Here is a 21,450-nt window from a genome sequence, read left to right as displayed (position 1 = left end):
TTTCAGAAAACATCTTTATTTCTGCCTTCATTTCATTATTTATCCAGTCAACATTCAAGACCCAGTTGTTCAGTTTCCATGAAGTTGTGCGGTTCTGAGTTAGTATCTGAATTCTGACTTCTAATTTGATTGTGCTGTGGTCTGAGAGAGTATTTGTTATGATTTCCATTCTTTTGCATTTGCTGAGGAGTGATTTACTTCCAATTATGTGGTCAGTTTTATGTGTGATGTGGTGCTGAGAAGAATGTATATTCTTTGAATTTGGGGTGGAGAGTTCTGTAAATGTCTATTAGGTTTGCTTGGTTCAGGTCTGAGTTCAAGTCCTGGATATCCTTGTTAATTTTCTGTCTTGTCGATCTGTTTAATATTGACAGTGGAGTGTTTAAGTCTCCTACTATTATTGTGTGGGAGTCTAAGTGTCTTTGTAGGTCATTAAGAACTTGCTTTATGTATCTGGGTGCTCCTGTATTGGGCGCTTATATATTTAGGATCGTTAGCTATTCTTGTTTTATTGATCCTTTTACCATTATGTAATGCCCTTCTTTTTCTCTTTTGATCTTTGCTGGTTTAAAGTCTATTTTATTAGAGACTAGGATTGGATCTCCTGCTTTTTTTTGCTCTCCATTTTCTCAGTAGATCTTCCTCCATCCCTTTATTTTCAGCCTATGTGTATCCTTGTATGTGAGATGGGTTTCCTGGATACAGCACACTGATAGGTTTTGACTTTTTGTCCAATTTGCCAGTCTGTGTCTTTTGATTCAGGCATTTAACCATTTACATTTAAGATTAATATTGTTATGTTTGAATTTGATCCTGCCATTTTGATGCTAGCTGGTTTTGTCCATTAGTTGATGCAGTTTCTTCATGGTGTCAATGCTCCTTCCATTTGGTATGTTTTTGGAGTGACTGGTACTGGTTGTTCCTTTCTAAGTTTAGTGCTTCTTTCAGGAGCTCTTGTAAAGCAGGCCTGGTGCTGATGAAATCTCTGAGCAATTGCTTGTTCATAAAGGATTATCTTTCTCCTTTGCTTATGAAGCTTAGTTTGGCTGATATGAAATTCTAAGTTGAATGTTCTTTTCTTTAAGGATGTTGAATATTGGCCCCCACTCTCTTCTGGCTTGTAGGGTTTCTATGGAGAGATCTACTGTGCGTCTAATGGGCTTCCCTTTGTGTGTAACCCATCCTTTATCTCTGACTGCCCTTAGCACTTTTTCCTTCATTTCGACCCTGGTGAATCTGATGATTATGTGCCTTGGGGTTGCTCTTCTTGAGGAATATCTTTGTGGTGTTCTCTGTATTTCCTGGACTTGAATGTTGGCCTGCCTTGCTTGGTTGGGGAAGTTCTCCTGGATAATATCCTGAAGAGTGTTTTCCAGTTTGGATTCATTCTCCCCATCACATTCAGGTACACCTGTCAAACGTAGATTAGGTCTTTTCACATAATCCCATATTTCTTGGAGGCTTTGTTCATTTCTTTTTACTCTTTTTTTCTCTAATCTTTCCTTCTTGTTTTATTTCATTGAGTTGATCTTCAATCTCTGATATCCTTTCTTCTGCTTGGTCGATTCGACTATTGAAACTTGTGTATGCTTCGCGAAGTTCTCGTGCTGTGTTTTTCAGCTCCATTAAGTTGTTTATATTCTTCTCTAAGTTGTTTATTCTCATTAGCATTTCTTCAAACCTTTTTTCAACTTTCTTAGTTTCTTTGCTTTGGGTTAGAACATGACTTTTTTGCTCAGATATGTTTGTTATTACCCACCTTCTGAAGCCTCTTTCTGTCAATTCATCAGACTCATTCTCCATCCAGACTTGTTCCCTTGATGGTGAGAAGTTTCGATCTCTTGGAGGAGGAGTGGCATTCTTGTTTGGGGTATTTTCATCATTTTTGCACTGGTTTCTTCCTATCTTTGTGCATTTATCTACCTGTGGTCTTTGTGGTTGTTGATTTTCAGATGAGGTCTCTGAGTGGATGTCATTTTTGTTGCTGATGAAGTTGTTTGTTTCTGTTTCTTAGTTTTCCTTCTAACAGTCAGACTCCCCTGCTATAGGACGTTGGAGGTCCACTCCAGACCCTACTTGCTTGGGGACCACCTGCAGTGGCTTCAGAACAGTGAGGGTTGCTGCTAGTTTATTCTTCTTTTATCTTTGTCCCAGAAGGATACCCGCCAGATATCAGCCTGAGCTCTCCTTTATGAGGTGTCTCTTTGGTTATACAGGGATCGGGGAGCTGCTTGAGGAGACAGTCTATCCTTTATAGGAGCTCAAGTGCTGAGCTGTGAGCTCTGTTCTGTTTAGAGTTGCTGGGCAGGTACATTTAAGTCTGCTGCAGCAGAACTCATAGCCACCTTTTTTCCCAGGTGCTCTGTCCCAGGAAGGTGGGGCTTTATTTATAAGTTCCTGACATTCTGCTGCCTTTTTTCAGAGATGCCCTGCCCAGCGAGGAGGTAGCCTGGTCACAGTCTGCCGGCATCGGTGTTGCTGAGCTGCCATGGCCCTGCCCAGCTGCTGTGTGAACTTCCTTGCAGTTTTTTTATAGGGGTATAGTTAGAACTGCCTCGGTAATGGTGGTCTGCCTCAGTAATGGCAGACTGTCTCTGTAATGGTGGATTTAATGGTTTTAATTCTTGGTAATGTAGGATTTTCTCGGTAATGGCGGACGCCCTTCCCCCCGCAGAGCTGGACCATCCCCAGTCCAGCTGTGCTTGCTGTGAAACACTGAGTCCAGAGCTTTCAGATTGCTAGTCTTTGTGGGCATGGGACCAGCTGAGCCAGTTCAACCGGCTCTCTGTTTCAGCCCCCTTTTTTTCAGTTGAACAGGTGACTCTGTGTCTCAGGCGTTCTAGTCACCAGTTGAAATAGCACCTGAATTTCTTTGAGTTTCTTTGCAGCAACCCACTGCACCAGCTGAAACAACTGCGCTAGAGACTCGTGGTGCTTTTTGGTCCAGGAATCTCCAGGTCTGTGGGCATTCAAAATTCATTTGGAAATGCGGTAATCACTCACCCTCTGCGTTTTCACTGGGAACTGCAATCCGGAGCTGTTCCTATTTGGCCTTCTTCTACTGAAATCTTTTTAATGAGATTTATTATATGGCCTAAAATATTGTCTGTTTTAATAAGTGTTCCATAGGTACTTGAAAAGCATGGTGATATGTCTGCTCTGTTCTTCCTAATTTTCTGTCTCCTTGTTCTATCACTTCTTGAGTAAAAGGTATTGAAACCTCAGATTACTTAGAAATTGGCTATTTCTTTTTGTAGTTCTATCCACTTTGGCCTCCTGCATTTTGAATTTCTTATGACATTAGGGGCATAAACATTTTGGATTATTATGTCTTCTTGATTAAATGAAACTTTTATCATTATGACATGACCTTATTTATTGCTGGAAATGTTTTTGCTGTGAAATCAACTTTAATATTAATACAACCATTTCTTCTCAGTAGTCTTCTGACAAGTGTTAGCATGTATTTTTTTCCTATTCTTGTAGCCAATTTATGTCTTTACAATTAAAGTGCACTTCGTATAGACAGCATGTGGTTAGGTATTGCTTTCTTATTGAGTCTGTCAGTCTGCTTTTTAATTGAGGCTTATAAACCAGTTTCATTTATATTGTGATTATCAATATAGTTACTTTTTTTGTCATTATGCTGTTCGATTGCTGTTAGTCTCGCTGTTATTTGTTCCTCTTTTCTTCTTTTTCTGCTTTCCTTTAGATTAGTCAGCTATTTTCTATGGTTTAATTTCACATTTCTTTTTTGGTTGATTATATATAACTCTTTGTTTGCTCTCTTAGTGGCTTATTTCAGATTTATGGTATATAATTTTAACCTATCACAGTCTGCCTTCAAGTGATGTTATACCACATCATAGATGGCATAAGAAAATGACAATGGTACCCTTTTATTTTTTTTCCCAGACAGTTCCTTCCTGGATCTGTGGGATTATGGATTTTGCCATGTTTAGAATGTTTTGGGCCATTTTTTTTTCAGTTTTCTTTTCTGTCTTTCTTCCAATTTGGGGACATATATTAGTTGCTTGAAGGTTTCTCATAGTTCATCATGTCAAATTTATGATTGCGATGTTTAATCTGTGTTTATTTTCATCCTCTGTCGTTTTTACCTCTGACATTGCAATTGGCATTTCTGCAAGTATGGTTTGATTTTTAAAGAAATATCTTATATGCCTCCACTTATTGTCGCAAGTTTTTTGGAGGTACAGTCATTTACTTACAAACAGAATTCTTTTTTTTTCTTGCTTTTAGATTTTGGGTAATTTGCCACTCCTGAGGCAAGAGTTTCCTGATTATTTCTTGTCCTGTGAAGTATGAGTTTTTGGGCCTGGCTTCTGGGAATGGACCCTCTTCTGGGCACTTCGAGAACAGCAGACACTGTTTCTTCTAATCTTGTTCTATTGTTTTCCCTGCCGCCTTGGTCTTAGGATGTTTCCTAGCACATGTGGATTTGTTTCATTATTCTATTAAATACTTTAGAGTGGACCTCTGCAGATGTCCAGGGTTTGTTTCCTCTGCTGCTTTCTCCTCTCAAATGTTCTGTCCTGTGATTTCTCTCTGCTTTCATTTTACCAGACTCTTAGCGTCACCACCACAGCTCAGGGAATCTTGTGTCAGATTTTCTCCCTTTGTCATGGCCTGGGAGCTCTGTCCACACAAAAAGCTGGGACTTTTGTAAGGCCTACATTTGTTTCTTGTCTTTCAGTGATTACCATCCTCATTACTGAAGTCCACTGTGTTGAAAGGCATTGTTTCATTATTTTTCCTGGTTGTTTTTGGCTTCAGGTAAGAAAGAAAATCAGCACCCGTTGCTCCCTCTTGGCTGGAAGCAGATTGCAGCAGAGCTCCAGAACATGCATCAGACTAGCCAGAGTGCTCTGCTTCCTCCTTTGCTCAAGTGCTTCCTTCTCATTTTTCATTTCTCAGTGTAGCCTTCTCTTCCTCAGGGAAATCTTCCCTTGGGCAATTATAGGTCAAATTCTCTTACGTGATTATAAAACTATGTATTCTTAAAGCAGCTATCTGAATTTATATTTGTCACCTTTGTCTTTGTTCTTCACTATACTTTAAGCTAAACAAGGTCGGACGTGTTGTCTGTTTTATCTGAAGCTCTTTCTATAATATTTTCCACATTGCAGGCAGTCAATATATTCATACTCATTCAGTGTATGAATGATTGCCATGTTGATATCCACAGTCCTTTATATCTAAAACCATACTCATGTATTTTATCTCTATTTTGTTTTCCCTTGGTTACATATTTTGTTAGCCTATTGAAAATCAAGAATGCAGCATCTGCACATCAAAGATTAGTAGAACATAAAAGATATTACTGTGAACAACTTACAGTGAAATTTCAAAAAATGAAAAATAAGATTAGTACACTACAAAAGGAACTATCTGAAACAGACAAAACCAAATCACAGTTAGAGCATCAGAAACTTGAATGGAAACAAGAGCTCCATAATTTATGGTCAAACATTCTAGTTTTAAAGAAATATTTGAACTGTTTATACTAAAGATATGCAGGATAACCTTTGTAATAGTTGACTTACTACCTTCTAGGGTTTAATAGAGAAAAAAACTTCTTAAAATTGTGGAATGTGAACTTCTTGGATATAATATCACAAGCTCTTAATTGTGAATATTTCTCTAATAATTAAATATTTCTCTTAAATTTTTCTTAAGAAAGTTTATATTAATTTATAATTCAACAGAGTATGACATGGATATTTTTCTCCACCCAGAGTAATTATTTTTAAAATTATTCAGTTTTATTTATTTTTATTTATTTATTTATTTTTTTAAGACAGAGTTTTGCTCTGTCACCCAGGTTGCAGTGCAGTGGTGGAATCTCAGCTCACTGTAACCTCTGCTCCTGTGTTCAAGTGATTCTTGTGCCTCAGCCTCCCAAGTAGTTGGGATTACAGGCATGCATCACCATGCCTGGCTAATTTTTTTTTTTTAAGCAGAGATAGAGTTTTGCTATGTTGGCCAGATTGGTCTCAAACTCCTGACTGCAAGTTATCCACTGGCCTTGGCCAGACTGGTCTCAAACTCCTGACTGCAAATTATCCACTGATTACAGCATGAGCAACCATGCCTGGCCTAGTTTTACTTTTAGTATGCAAGGAATTAAAAGTAAAATGGAAAGTGATTACTGATTAGCTTGGTCAACATCTGTCTCTGCTACAGAGATTAAATTAATTCAAGGTTCTATGCTGAAAGCACATATTACTCTTTACTGTTTAAATATTAAATTTTGTCTTGTTTGAGAATGGATTTTAACATTGTAAAATACATAATAATCAATAGGATAAGTTAAAAGTGTTATTAAAAAAAGAAACATAAAAAGTATGGGGTAACATCTTAGATTCCTTAGCCTAGGCTTGGATGATAGTCATCTGCAGATAAATGTTGCAAGAAGACACCTGAAGGTGCTATCTTACAATGCAAATCATGTTTAGGGATACCTGCAATATTTCATGAATATGAAAATTTATTTCTGCTGAAGGTATCAACTTATTTATAAAAAATAACTTCTTTTTAATTAGCTAATTCTAAATGATTCATCTTGACTGAGGAGTAATTATTAATGTGTGAAGAAAAGGTAATTTTTAGCTTGCAACTTTACCTAATAATTTTCAATGTCCTTTGTCCTTTGGAAGACATTGAAGTGAGAAATTAACATGAAAACCAGAAAGAAAAAATATTCAAGAGCATGAGCACTTTATTAGAAAAATAAACCAGCATACAAGTGCTTTGTTTTTAAAGGATTTTAAGATAAGTATATTTAACTACAGATTAATCTTACAACAACAAGAAGAAAAAAGAAGAAAGCCTGAGAAGTATGAAAAAGGTACAGAAGAGTTCGAAATAATGGAAAAGCAATATTGGACACAAGCTGGAGTGAAAAAACAACTTCAACTGACTCTCAAATCATTGGAAATGGAATTGAAGACTGTAAGAAATAATTTAAATCAGTTACATTAACATTTGGTAAAATTTTATATTTCTAATTTTATTTTGTTAATATTATAATATCCCTTTGACTTAATATATATTTAGTTCTAAAACCACAAATTTTATTTCATCTTAAAAATGAATGACACTTATAGCTACATTTATTTATTATAAATCTTGGCATCAAAGTAGTATTTTATTTCAGTTCAAAGACCTTTGGAAAACAATGATATTCCATAATATATACTTAGTGATATTTTATAGATAAGTAATTTGTTCCTAGTGATATAGTTCAATGTAGTTTTTTCTATTTCACATTAATTATGGTTTCAAACATTGTGAAAATGAAATAAAAGTTATCATAATAGTACATAATCTCATCATGTCCTAAGAAGAGCTTTATAAATGTTATCTTCTTTACTTTTGGTGTTTTGAAAGAAAAGGTTTTTATTGTATTTGCATATCTACTTCATAGAAGTAACCATGATCTGGTGGAGGAGCACTAGGAGTCAGAAGACCTGGGGAAAATCCAGCAGCTTCTTGTATTTTTAAACTTTCCCTTCAGAATTGTGATAACTAAATGAGTGAATTGATGTATGCATATGAAAGTGCTTAGTACAATGCCTACATTTATCATTTATCAATACCTGTCATTCTTAAAACTGACTCTAAAAATGTAAGAAAAGTAGAATTATCTATAAAATATTTGCAGGAAAAAGAAAAGGAATTTGGAAAATTTCATCTGTCCAAATATCTGCAGAGCTAAGGCTCTTACACTATAGGGAAAACTATAGGTTAGATGTTAGTGTGTAAACCCAATTTCTAAATGTACTCATAGTTACTAATCATTTATGCCTTTGGGTTTGTTGAAATTCAGTAAAAGCCTTTTTTAAAATTAATTGTCTTGAAATACATTTTTGAACTTTTGAGAATTTATGCTCTAAAATGTTTGAAGTTTTGATTCAGCTTCTCTTTTCCAGTTGGATATCCAGACGACAATTCTTTCATTGTATAAATGTACGGGTTATTGCTTATTTAGTTTCAGAAGAAGTCATAATGTGTCATTTTATTGGGTACTAGTTGAAAGTTTTCTTTGTTTTATTTAGAGTTCTCGTACTCATGAAAAAGAAAGAGACCTGTGGCAGAAAAATCACTTGATGCAGGATGAAATTGCCAGACTCAGGCTAGAAATAGACACAATAAAACATCAGAACCAGGAAAATGAAAATACGTATTTCAAGGATATTGAAATTATAAAGAAAAAGAGTGAAGACCTTGAAAAGACTCTAAAGCTGAATGAGGAAACATTGACAAAAACGATAAACTGGTATAGTGAAAAGCTTAATGTTCTGACATTGGATAAGAATACAGTGCTCAATTCTGAGCTAGAGAAGGAAAAACAAAGAAAGCAAAGACTGGAAACAGAATTGGAATTATACAGTTGTAGACTGACTGCTGGTCTATGTGATCGTGATCAAAGTCAGTCATCAAAAAGAGACCTACAGCTTGCTTTCCAGAACACAGTAAATCAGTGGTGTCATTTACAAGAAAATATGAATTCTCATATTCAGATTCTTTCTCAGCAACTTTCTAAAGCTGAGAGTAAATCCAGTGGCCTGGAAACTGAGCTCCATTGTGAAAGAGAGGCTCTCAAGAAAAAGACGTTGGCTATAGAACACATGCAAAGAGTCATAAGCCAAACACAGTGTCAATTGAAGGCCATTGAACACATGTACCAAAATGACCAACATATAGTGGAAAAATATGTGAGAAAGCAACAATCTGTAGAGGACGAACTATTTCAGATACAAAGCCAAAATGCATTGTATCAACAGCAACTTAATGATGCTCACAAGAAAGCTGACAATCAGGAAAAATTAATAATTAATATCGAAGCCAAATGTGAAGATACTGTAGAGAAACTTCAAGTTGAGTGTAGAAAGCACTGTATTCTGCTAGAAGAGAACAACAAGGGGTTGATAGAGGAATATGCTCTTTTAAAAGAAAGGCAATGCCAGTATGAAAAAGAGAAAGAAGAAGGAGAAGTAAGTATCAAGAAAAATACATATTTTTCAAACTTCCTGAAGTAAAATTTAAAGTAATATTTGGTTATGGCTAAACAGTGAATCTAGTTGAATATGAAAGTATATACATGATAAACAGATCTGCTGTATCACCTTAAAAAACGTAACTTGTTTCCAGCAAATAAAAGTTAGAGCTAAGAGATGTGACAATGTGACACTCAGGAAATTTTAAGCATTTCAGTTACAAAATGTTAATATAGACTAATATTTATAATGTAGTCTTACACTACTGAAATAATTTTAATGTCTGTATGTTGCCACATTTTAGAATTATGTTAACACAGGTATAAAGAAATATTCATACCTAAAGTGTTATTTTGAAATTGATTCAATTAATTGGATTACTTTGACCATTAATTCCAGATTTCCCAGATGAACAAAAGCGTAATCCCTATTTTAAAATTATTTTTCTTCAATAGCTTTTAATGTATCTTAGTTGGTATAATTTTTTTATTTATTATTTTATAAATAATATAATATTATTTATAATATCACTTTGTTGCCCGGAATGGAGTGCAATGGCGCGATCTTCGTTCACTGCAACCTCTGTCTTCCAGGTTCAAGTGATTCTCCTGCCTCAGCCTCCCGAGTAGCTGGGATTATAGGCACCTTCCACTACTCCCAGCTAATTTTTGTATTTTTAGTAGAGACTGGGTTTCACCATGTTGGTCAGGCTGGTCTTGAACTCCCGGCCTCAAGTGATCCGCCCACCTGGGCCTCCCAAAGTGCTGGGATTACAGGCATGAGCCACCGTGCCTGGCCAATTTTATTTTTATTCATGTCAATTTCACTTAAATCTGAAAATAATTCAATCTTAAATTATACATTGATGTGACCTTTCCATTCTTCAAAGACATCTAGTTTTTCTTACATTATAATATGGTGAAAATGTGGTAAATGTTACCAAACTAGATTTGATTTAATCTTCCCACTAGCATTTATGACTTACTTTCGATTTTTTAATGAAAAATGTGGTCATAATTTTTATTTCAAGGCTCAGTGACTCTCACTTGGATATAATGTTGTCCAGTACAAAGATAAGCTTAGCTGTCTGTGATTTATTAGTTTCACGTTGGATCCCCATTTTCAGATTAATGAGGGGTGGTAGGAATAGAGGGAGTAGGGAAGAGAGACATAGCATCCGAGGTCAGGGAGGGAGGTAGAAGCCAGGTTACCTAGAGCATTGAAGGCCATTGGAATGTTACTTTTCTTCTGAGATGGAAATCTGTTGGAAGGATATGAGCAGGTGACTGAATAGGTGAGGAACTCTGAGGTTGATTTGAGCTTCTTCTTTTAAAAAAGAGAGAAAACATTGCACAGTGTAAAATTCACTACCACCAGTCCCACCCACATACCTGTTTCTTTTTGAGGTTTTTAATCAGTGCATATTCATCAGTGGACTGAATCTGTTGTATGAGTAACACAGCAGCAGTTTGGCATGAAGATAACACCTTCTTTATCCTTAACTGGATTCATTAATAAACAGGAGTGTATACACATGAGGGAAAAAAAAAAGAATCTGTATGTGTGGTGATAACTTTTCTAAGTGTATACATTAGAGTTAAATATTACTAACACAATTTAATAATAAGGTGATGTGTAAAATCTGTAACAAAAATAACATCTTATCAGGTAGTTGTGAGAAAACTCAAACGAGAACTGGGTGATGCCCTGAACAAACAATTACTGTCAGAAGGTATGCTAGAGATTTCATCACAACGTCAAAATACTTTAGAAGATGAGACACGAGATACAAAAAAGAAATTCGGACTGATGAGAAGTCAGGTATGTATGAAACTTAGCATGTCAACAGTTACTCTGTAGCTGGTTAATATCAACTGTTGTAGGATACTAGTTTTAGTGGACAGCTTTTTTCATATTTTAATTATAATTAATTTTATTATCTTTATAATGAATGCACTCATTTCTCAATCTCTGCTATGTTTTATAATAATAAATATTTTTTTATAATATTTCCAGTTAAGAAAGTTGAGAATTACACATCATTTCTCATAGATTAGATAATTTTTTTTTCTGCTTACAGTATATTTTTAGTGATTTTTGTATTGCCATGGGGATACAAGCCAGATTAATTCAGAGGATAATTCCTAATGGAATGTTTCAGAAATTTTTCTTTTTTTAATCTCTACTTTTCTGTGTGAATAAAGAACTTGTGCTTACTTATTTCATGGGTTTCAGTTTAACTTGTACAGAAAGGCCATTCTACAGAATAAATTTTTGTTTTGATAAAAATCCTTGCTCTGACTTTATATTGGGCTATAGTCATAGTCATATGACTATGAGCAGTTAGCATTTGCCAACATGTGTCTGTCTACTTTCTCTACTTTAAAAAAAAAAAAAACTTTAAAAATGGAGTTATAGAAGGTCAGCAACGGGTAGGTTTGAGATGTTTACGTGGGTCAAGTTGGCATTTTGATAACATGGCTTATCCTTTGGCATGTTTAATGGACATCCCTACCATTTAAGATGACACTTGTAAATAAATTCTCTCCTAGTGATGATGTGAGCCCTGCTACTCAATCAGCAGAACCTGTAGGATCTTATTTGAAATTGATCTTGTCTATTTTAATTATGTTCCCGTTTATTTTTAAATTTTCTTGTGGTTTGCCTGGAGAAGAAAGATGATGCTTAGTTTTAAATATTAAAAATGTATAAGTTGCCTTGCTACAACAAAATTAAATGCATACACACAAAAAAGAAACAAAATTATAGTTGATGTGGTAGTGGTGTTTGGAATTTAAAAATATAAATGCTTACCATAAAGTAATTTTCTCTTTCCCCATTTAACCAAATTTATAAATTTGAGTATCTGATAAAATATAAATTAAAAGCAAGAAAAATATTGTATTTTAATCCTACAGCATAGGTTAGTAAATTTTTCTGTAAAGGACCAGGTAGTATTATTGGAGACTTTGTGAGCCATAAGATCCCTGTTGGAACAACTCAACACTGCAGTTACAGCACAAATGTTGCCATAAACAATATGCAGATTGCAGGGGTGTGGCTGCATTCCAATAAAATTTAGTTAAAAAACAGGTAATAGATTGATTTGTCCTAGATTATTACCATTTTTTAATAAAATACATTTTGATAGTTTAAAAACAGTATTTTATATATACCATCTTTTGTTCATTCATTCACCTATTGATAGGCATTTGGTTTCCACACCTAAAGGTTGTTTTCAATTCTTTGTTTTAGATACAGGAAATCCAGGATCAACTCACAGAGACTCTAAGATATGATGAGGAGATACCAGACCACGTGCAAAAGTACAATTTAAAGGAGCACACATAATATCTTGAGTATTTATAAAGCAAATGAGTAGTGTAGTATGATAACTATATCAGTTAAGATAATAAGTATGTCTATGTGAAGCCAAGAAAAAATTTCAGCTGTAAGCTATTTTGAAATGCATAGTTTTTCTACTTTACTTTTAATTTTACACATCCAAAAAACGAAGGTAGAAAAATGGCAGTTGCTCAATTTTCTAATTTTCAGATGTCTCAGAATTTATGTAATTATTTCTTCAGATATTTTTTCAGAATTTATATGTTGTTTTTAAAAATTATGTCTGTAAATAATTATTTTAAAATATATGTATTTTAGGCTTAAACTGGAAAATGTCATGTTAAAAATTAGAACGAAAGAGCAAGCGAACAAAATTGAGCAGCTTCAGAAAATTCTGGTAAGTTGAAGTTCAATAAGACAATCTCTTAATTTCTGTCACATTGAAAAGGAATTTTATTTTTCTAGTAGGACAGATTGAATATCCCTTGTCTAAAATTATTGGGAAGACCAAAAGTGGATTTTTTCCAGATTTTGGAATATTTGTATACACCTAGTGAAATACCTTGGGAATGGTACCAAGTGTAAACATGAAATATGTTTATGTTTCATATATACCTTATGCACACAGCCTGGAGATAATTCTATACGATATTTTTCTTTTTCTTTTTTCTTTGCAAGAGAAGAGTGGGTGCGGTGGGGCACAGAGTCTTGCTTTGTCACCCAGGCTGGAGTGCAGTGGTGTGTTCTCAGCTCACTGCAACCTCCGCCTCCCAGGTTCAAGCAATTCTCCTGCCTCAGCCTCCCAAGTAGCTGGGACTATAGGTATGTGCTGCCACACCAGGCTAATTTTTGTATTTTTAGTAGAGATGGTTTCACCATGTTGGCCAGGCTGGTTGACTTCAGGTGATCCACCTGCCTTGGCCTCCCAAAGTGCTGAGATTATAGGCATGAGCCATCACACCCAGCCTGTACAACGTTTTACAAAAATGTTTTGCATGTAACAAAGTTTTAACTGTGTTTTCATCACAGCCTGTCACATGAGGTCAGGTGTGGACCTTTCTAGTTGGGATAACATGCCTGTGCTCAAAAAGTTTCAGATTGTAGAGCATTTTGGATTTCAGATTTTCAGGTTAGGGATGATCAACCCAGAGTAGAGATACTCCTTGACTTACAATGGAGCTACATGAGAATGTCTCTTGTTTAATTTAAACATTATTAATAATATTTGACTTTTTCAAATACAGCAGGTGTGCAAGAGAACATAACTGCAGAAGTACATGAAAGTATGTTGCCAAAAATTATGAATTAAATTTAAATCATTGATTTCTGAAATGAACTGTAAATAGTGAATGTCATCCCTCTCCATTGCTTTGTTAATAAATACTACATTAAATACTTTTTCTGATACACATTACTGAAAGATGTGAAAACATAAACATTCATAATGAAAAGTATACTTATGCCTCATTAGTTTATCATGTTTTATAACTTTAAAAAAAATCTCAAGAAGTCTGTGGGTATCCCTTTTTTTCTGGCTCTACACTTTCTTCTGCCATCTCTATGGAACCATCAGCTTGCACACTGAAACTGTTCTCAGAAAACAAAGACATCATCAACTTCTCAAGGTTATGGTAGTGATTTAAGGCCAACAGATCCTAGATTAGTGTATCAAGCAATTACTGTTCATAAGCAGTCACTTCACCAGTGACATTTTAAGTGTGTGTGTGTGTGTGTGTCTGTGTGAGTGTGATGTATACCTGGTTTCTGGACACTATTCTGTTCCATTGATCTATCTATATGTCAAAATCACACTGTTATGATTATTGTAGCTTTGTAATAATTCTTCAAACTGCATCGTATTTGCTCTCTAAATCTATTCCTTTGTTTTTTCCGAGTTACTGTGCATTTCTGTGTTATCTACATGCCATGGAAGTCTTAAAATCAGTTGTCAGTTTCTACAAAATACCTGCTTGGACTTGGACTGGGATTGCATTATGTCATGGGAAAGAATGAACATCTTAATAATGTTGAGTCTCTCAACCTATGAATAAGGTATTTTCTTAGATCTTCTTTGATTTTTCTCCACAATACTGTTTGGTTATCATTGTACAGATATTTTGCATAGTATGTCAGATATATTCCCAAGAATTTTATATTTTAATGCTATTATAAATAGTATTATTTTTAAAATTTCAATTCCTAACAGTTTATTTGTAACATATAGAATTACAGTTGATTTTTTTATATCAATCATGTGTCCTGCAGTGTGGCAAAACTCACTTACTGGTGTCAGTAATGTTGCAATGGATTTCACTTGGTTTTCTACACAGATGATTATGTCTGTGAATAAAGACAGTTTTACTTATTTCTTTTCAGTCTAAATGCCTTTTATTTTCCTCCCTCCCTTCCTCTCTTCCACTCTTCCTTTCTTCCTTCCCTCCTTTCTTCTTTCTCCTGACTCCCTTTTAAAAGTGCTTACAGTGGCTCAAATTTCCAGTACAGCGTTGAACAGAAGTGGTAAAAGCGGACATGCCAGTCTTATTCTTGGTCTTAGGAGAAAACATTCAGTCTTTCATCATTATGTAGGATGTTAGCATTAGGTATTTTAAAGAAGCCCTTTGACATGTTCAGGAAATTCTCCTGTATTCACAGTTTACTGAGATTTTTTTTTGAGATGGAGTTTCACTCTTGTTGCCCTGGCTAGAGTGTAGCGGCCCGCTCTCAGCTCACTGCAACCTCCGCCTTCCAGGTTCAAGCAATTCTCCTGCCTTAGCCTCGTGAATAGATGGGATTACAGGCAAGCACCACCACGCCCAGCTAATTTTGTATAATTTTTAGTAGAGACAGGGTTTCTCCATGGTGGTCAGGATGGTCTCAAAATCCCAACCTCAGGTGATTTGCCTGCCTCAACCTCTCAAAGTCTTGGGATTACATGTGTGAGCCACCACACCTGGCCCCACTGAGATTTTTTTTTAATGAAAAATGTTCAATTTTCTCATGTTTTTTCTGCATCTAATACATATGTGGTTTTTTTTTTTTAATATTGTTAATATAAGATTGATTTGGGGGAGAAGGTTAAGTTCATATTTTTAATTCAAAATAATGTTTAAACAGTTTTTTCTTGAAATTTTTTATTTTAAATCTTCTGTTTAAAAGATGCTAAGCATTGTCAATTATTTTTTAAAGTTTTGGTGAAATATATATAATACAAAATTTCACATTTTAACAGTTTTTAACTCCATACTTCAATGGCATTAAATACATTTACAATGTCATACAATAATCAACATTATTAATTTCTAGAATTTTTCATAATCCCTAACAGAAACTCTGTATGCATTAAATAATATCTTTCCATAATCCCTCTCCTTATCCCTAGTAACCTCTATTATACTTTCTGTCTCTATGAATTTACCTATGCCAGGTATAGTATATAAGTAAAATCATGAAATAGTGGCTTTTTGTGTCTAGGTTATTTCACTTAGCATAATGTTTTCAAGGCTCATCTATATTGTACAGCATGTATCAGTAGATTGTTTCCTCTTATTTGTGATTAATATTCTATTGCAGAGAAATACCACATTTTATTTAACAGTTGATGGACATTTGGATTGTTTCCAGGTTTTTACTATTATGAATAATGCACTGTGGACATGTATGCAGACACATGTTTCTCTTGGGTAACTACTCAAGTTGGAATCTAAGTCAAATGGTAACTATGTTTAATCTCAAGGAACTGTCAGGCTGTTATTCAACACAGCTGTATAATTTTACATTTCCACGAGCAGGGTTTGAGGGTTCCAATTTCTCCACATCTTTTCCAGTATTTTTTTTTCCATCTTTTTATTATAGGCATTGTTTAATCTCAAGGAACTGTCAGGCTGTTATTCAACACAGCTGTATAATTTTACATTTCCACGAGCAGGGTTTGAGGGTTCCAATTTCTCCACATCTTTTCCAGTATTTTTTTTTTCATCTTTTTATTATAGGCATTCTAGTGGTGTTGAGTGGTACCTCATTGTTGTTTTGATTTGCATTTCCCTTTGATGTTGAGCATATCTTCTTGTGGTTACTGGCCAGTTGTTATTTCTTAGATGAAATACCTGGTCGTTATCTTTTGACCATGTTTTAATTGATTGCCTTTTTCTTATTGATTGGTAAGAGTTCTTTATATATTCTGAACAAGAATGTATTTTTTTTACACTTTTTTATAAACTTTGTTCTAAATCTAATATTATTGTTTCTGTGTTTTAAATTTTTGTTTTATCAGCCTCTTTTCTCAAGAACTTACCATATATGTTAGTATCATATTTCTGTATTCCAATCTTGTTTCAATGATTTCCTTCCTTGTCCAAAAGAAAAAATATATTCTCATTACCCAAATAATTTCCCACTTTACTCACACCCACTATTTTTCTATAATCCACATTCTCTCCTGGGGCAAAAGATTGGGAAGATTTATGTTACTGAAGAAACTTCCTTTATATTGTTCAGGAATAGCTTTAATGAAGTTTTACAAAGTTGGAGAAATCAGGAGAAAGCACGTATGTCACTGTTTTCTCAGAAGCACTGGCTTACATGCCTGGAAATGATTTAATAGGCCTTCAGTAAATGGCCTAAGATACTAAAAGCTGCCATGTCATTAAGCATCACAGTTACTTATAAAGAAACAAAATTAGAATTTACATGTCAAAATCTTCTACTACAAAGATAGCAGATATTTTACTGAAACGGCAGTGTTTGTCCCTGTTGACATAACTAGAAGCTAGTCCCTGTCTTACTCATCTGTTTTCCATTTGTAACATTTGTTTATATTTTTATTTGACATATGTATATTTTTATACCATGCTTCCAAGTGTCACTCTGATCTATACCTAAATGATCATACACAGAATTGTGGAGTTTATTGAGGAGACTCATCCCATGAATGGGAAAACTCAGATAATCTGAGCAGATGTCTCTGGAAATATTGAGGAGGAAAGAAAAACTTTGTTTTCCTTTCATACAGAGATTCCCCCCATTATTTCAATGCACACTATGTGAAACACAAATCAAAATCAGTTTTTCGGCACAAAAATAACGCAATTGTGAGGGGAATCATCTTTCTGAAGGTCAATTTTTCTAGGGGAAACACTCAGCATATACTAGATGAATGAAAAAAGTCAGTAATGAGAAACACATACCAACCTCCATTCCCAATTGCATTTGTCTTCCCACTGACAAGACTTTCTGTCTTCTCCCAAGTGTTGAATAGAAACACTGTCAACTCTCCACATTGATCTGGCTCATTCCCAGAACCAGGAGATGTCACTTACTTGGTGGATAGGAAATTTTACATCCATTGTTCCATGTTTGCATGTCAGTAAGGTTAATATGTCAGTGATCAGTGAGCTCATCTGATCTCTCCTCTGGACTCTGCACAAGAGAGATGGAAGGCAAGTGAAGACCTTCCCTGAATTAAGTGGGTAAGTGTCTGTTCTTCAGGTGAAACTTTTCTTTGTTCAGGTTCCAAAGTCAAGACTGGGGGAAATATTTGAAAAGTTTTTTTTTTTTGTCAAGGCATTAATCCATATTTTCCAAATCAGCTTTCCAGAAATGACATCTTTGGATATTGATATAATCTCATATATATGTATGTATATGTGTGTGTGTGTGTGTATATATATATATATATGTATATGAGATTATATCAATATATATGAGATATATGTACATGAGATTATATCAATATCCAAAGATACTGATATATGTGTGTGTATATATATATAAATTTTTATTTCTATGTATATATTTTGTACTTTAGGTTCTGGGGTACATGTGCAGATCATGCAGGATTGTTGCATAGGTACATTCATGGCAATGTGGTTTGCTGCCTCCATCCCCCACCACCTCTATCTGGCATTTCTCCCCATGTTATCCCTCCCCAACCTCCCTAACCCCACTGTCTCTCCCCTAGTCCCCCACAACAGACCCCATTGTGTGAAGCTCCCCTCCCTGTGCCCATGTGTTCTCATTGTTCAACACCCTCTATGAGTGAGAAAATGCGGTGTTTGATTTTCTGTTCTTTTGTCAGTTTGCTGAGAATGATGGTTTCCAGATTCATCCACGTCCCTACAAAGGACATGAACTCATCATTTTTTGTGGCTGCAAAGTATTCCATGGGGTATATATGCCACATATTCCTTGTCCAGTCTATCATCAGTGGGCATTTGGGTTGGTTCCAGGTCTTTGCTATTGTAAACAGTGCCACAATGGACATACTTGTGCATGTGTCTTTATAATAGAACAATTTATAATCCTTTGGATATATACCCAGTAATGAGATGGCTGGGTCAAATGGAAATTCTATTTCTAGATCCTTGAGGAATTGAGACACTGTCTTCCATAATGGTTGAACTAATTTACACTCCCACCAACAGTGTAAAAGTGTTCCTATTTCTCCACATCCTCTCCAGCATCTGTTGTCTGTCTGCAGGTTTTTTAATGATTGCCATTCTAATTGGCATGAGATGGTAGCTCAATGTAGTTTTGATTTGCATTTATCTAATGACCAGTGATGAAGAGCATTTTCTCATATGTTTGTTGGCCTCATATATATCTTGTTTTGAAAAGTGTCTGTTCATGTCCTTCACCCACTTTTAAATGGGTTTGTTTGTTTTCTTCTTCTAAATCTGTTTTAGTTCTTTGCAGATTCTGAATATTAGCTCTTTGTCAGATGGGTAGTTTGCAAAATTTTTTTCCCATTCTGTTGGTTGTCAGTTCACTCTAATGATTATTTATTTTGCTGTGCAGAAGCTCTGGAGATTACTTAGATCCCATTTGTCTATTTTGGCTTTTGTCGCCAATACTTTCGGTGTTTTAGTCATGAAGTCCTTGCCTGTGCCTATGTCCTGAATGGTTTTACCTAGGTTTCCTTCTAGGGTTTTTATGGTGTTAGGTCTTACGTTTAAGTCTTTAATCCAGCTGGAGTTAATTTTAGTGTAAGGTGTCAGGAAGGGGTCGCATTTCTGCACACAGCTAGCCAGTTTTCCCAACACCATTTATTAAACAGGGAATCCTTTCCCCATTGCTTGTTTTTGTCAGGTTTGTCAAAGATCGGATGGTTGTAGATGTGCAGTGTTGCCTCCAAGGACTTGGTTCTGTTCCATTGTTCTATATCTCTGTTTTGGTACTAGTACCATGCTGTTCTGATTACTGTAGCCTGGTAGTATAGTTTGAAGTCAGGAAGCGTGACGTATCCAGCTTTGTTCTTTTTGCTTAGTATTGTCTTGGCTATGCAGGCTTTCTTTTGGTTCCATATGAAGTTTAGGGTGGTTTTCTCCAGTTCTGTGAAGAGAGTCATAGGTAGCTTGATGAGGATAGCATTGAATCTATAAATTACTTTGGGCAGTATGGACATTTTCACTATATTGATTCTTTCTAACCATGAGCATAGAATGTTTTTTTCCTGTTTGTGTCCTCTCTTATTTCCTTGAGCAATGGTTCGTAGTTCTCCTTGAAGAGGTCATTTACATCATTTGCTAGTTGTATTTCTAGATATTTTATTCTCTTTGTAGCAACTGTGAATGGCAGTTCATTCTTGATTTGGCACTCTATTTTAGTCTGTTTTTGGTGTATAGGAATGCTTGTGATTTTTGCACATTGATTTTGTATTCTGAGACTTTACTGAAGTTGCTTATCAGTTTAAGGAGATTTTGGGCTGAGACGACAGGATCTTCTAAATATACAATCATGTTGTCTGCAAGTAGAGACAATTTGACTTCTTCCTTTCCTAACTGAATACACTTTATTTCTTTTTCTTGCCTGATTTCTGGCTAGAACTTCCAATACTATATTGAATAGGAGTGATAAGAGAGGGCATCCTTGTCTAGTGCCAGATTTCAAAGGGAATGCTTCCAGTTTTTGCCCATTCAGTATGATATTGGCTGTGGGTTTGTCATAAATAGCTTTTATTATTTTGAGATACGTTCCATCACTACCTAGTTTATTGAGAGTTTTTAACATAAAGGACTGTTGAATTTTGTCAAAGGCCTTCTCTGCATCTATTGAGATAATCATGTGGTTTCTTTATTTGATTCCGTTTATGTGGTGGATTATGTTTATAGACCTGTGTATGTTGAGCCAACCTTGCATCCCCGGGATGAAGCCTACTTGATCGTGATTGGTAAGCTTTTTGATGTGCTATTGCAATCAGTTTCCAGAATTTTACTGAAGATTTTTGCATTTATGTTCATCATGGATATTGGCCTGAAGTTTTCTTTTCTTGTTGAGTCTCTGCCAGGTTTTGGTATCAGGACGATGTTAGTCTTATAAAATGACTTTGGAAGGGTTTCCTCTTTTTGTATTCTTTGGAATAGTTTCAGAAGGAGTGGTACCAGCTCCTCTTTGTACATCTGTTAGAATTCTGCTGTGAACCCATCTGGACCTGGGCTTTATTTTTGGTTGGTAGGCTAGTAAATGCTGCCTCATCTTCAGCCCTCATTATTGGTCTATTCAGGGTTTCTACTTCTTCTTGGTTTAGTCTTGGAAGGTTGCAAGTCTCCAGGAATTTATCCAGTTCTTCCAGGCTTACTGGTTTTTATGCACAGAGTTATTTGTAGTAATCTCTGATGATAGAATTTCTGTGGAATCAGTGGTGCTATCACATCCCTTTATCGTTTTTTATTGCATCTATTTGATTCTTCTCTCTTTTCTTTTTTATTAATCTGGCTAGTGGTCTGTCTATTTTGTTGATCTTTTCAAAAAACCAACTCCTAGATTTATTGATTATTTGAAGAGTTTTTTGTGTCTCTAACTCCTTCAGTTCTGCTCTGATCTTAGTTATTTCCTTTCTTCTGCTAGCTCTTCAGTTTTTTTTTTTTTTTTTTTGTCTTGCTCCTCTAGCTGTTTCAATTTTGATGATAGGGTGTCGACATTAGATCTTTCCTTGCTTTTCATGTGGGTGTTTATTGCTATAAATTTCCCTCTAGACACTGCTTTACATGTGTCCCAGAAATTCTGGTACGTTGTGTCTTCTTTCTCGTTGGTTTCGAAGAACATCATTATTTTGTCCTTCATTTCTTGTTTATCTAGTCAACATTCAAGA

General features: G+C 35.2%; 1 protein-coding gene and 1 long non-coding RNA gene across 2 annotated transcripts in view; both read left to right on the top strand.

Annotated features, from left to right (window-relative positions):
- The window catches only part of ANKRD62 (ankyrin repeat domain 62), a 63,997-nt gene extending 51,732 nt beyond the window's left edge, over window positions 1-12,265 (top strand). Inside the window, 4 exon segments of the mRNA XM_064379454.1 lie at window positions 5,269-5,482; window positions 6,813-6,972; window positions 8,079-9,017; window positions 10,689-12,265. Of these exon segments, the coding sequence (XP_064235524.1) occupies window positions 5,269-5,482; window positions 6,813-6,972; window positions 8,079-9,017; window positions 10,689-10,880 (1,505 nt within the window). The 3' untranslated portion in view covers window positions 10,881-12,265.
- A 4,602-nt stretch (window positions 12,266-16,867) lies between these two features.
- Window positions 16,868-21,450, top strand: part of LOC110567613 (uncharacterized) — a 53,461-nt gene continuing 48,878 nt past the window's right edge. Inside the window, exon 1 of the long non-coding RNA XR_010343651.1 lies at window positions 16,868-17,830. This is a non-coding gene — a long non-coding RNA (uncharacterized LOC110567613). The remainder of the gene's footprint in view (window positions 17,831-21,450) is intronic.

The sequence above is a fragment of the Aotus nancymaae genome, unplaced genomic scaffold (genome assembly GCF_030222135.1).
Source record: "Aotus nancymaae isolate 86718 unplaced genomic scaffold, 86718_ANA_hifiasm-v0.15.2.pri h1tg000020l, whole genome shotgun sequence".
Taxonomy (NCBI): domain Eukaryota; kingdom Metazoa; phylum Chordata; class Mammalia; order Primates; family Aotidae; genus Aotus; species Aotus nancymaae.
Note: the sequence above shows the minus strand (reverse complement) of the source record. Positions and strands in the feature narration are given on the sequence as shown.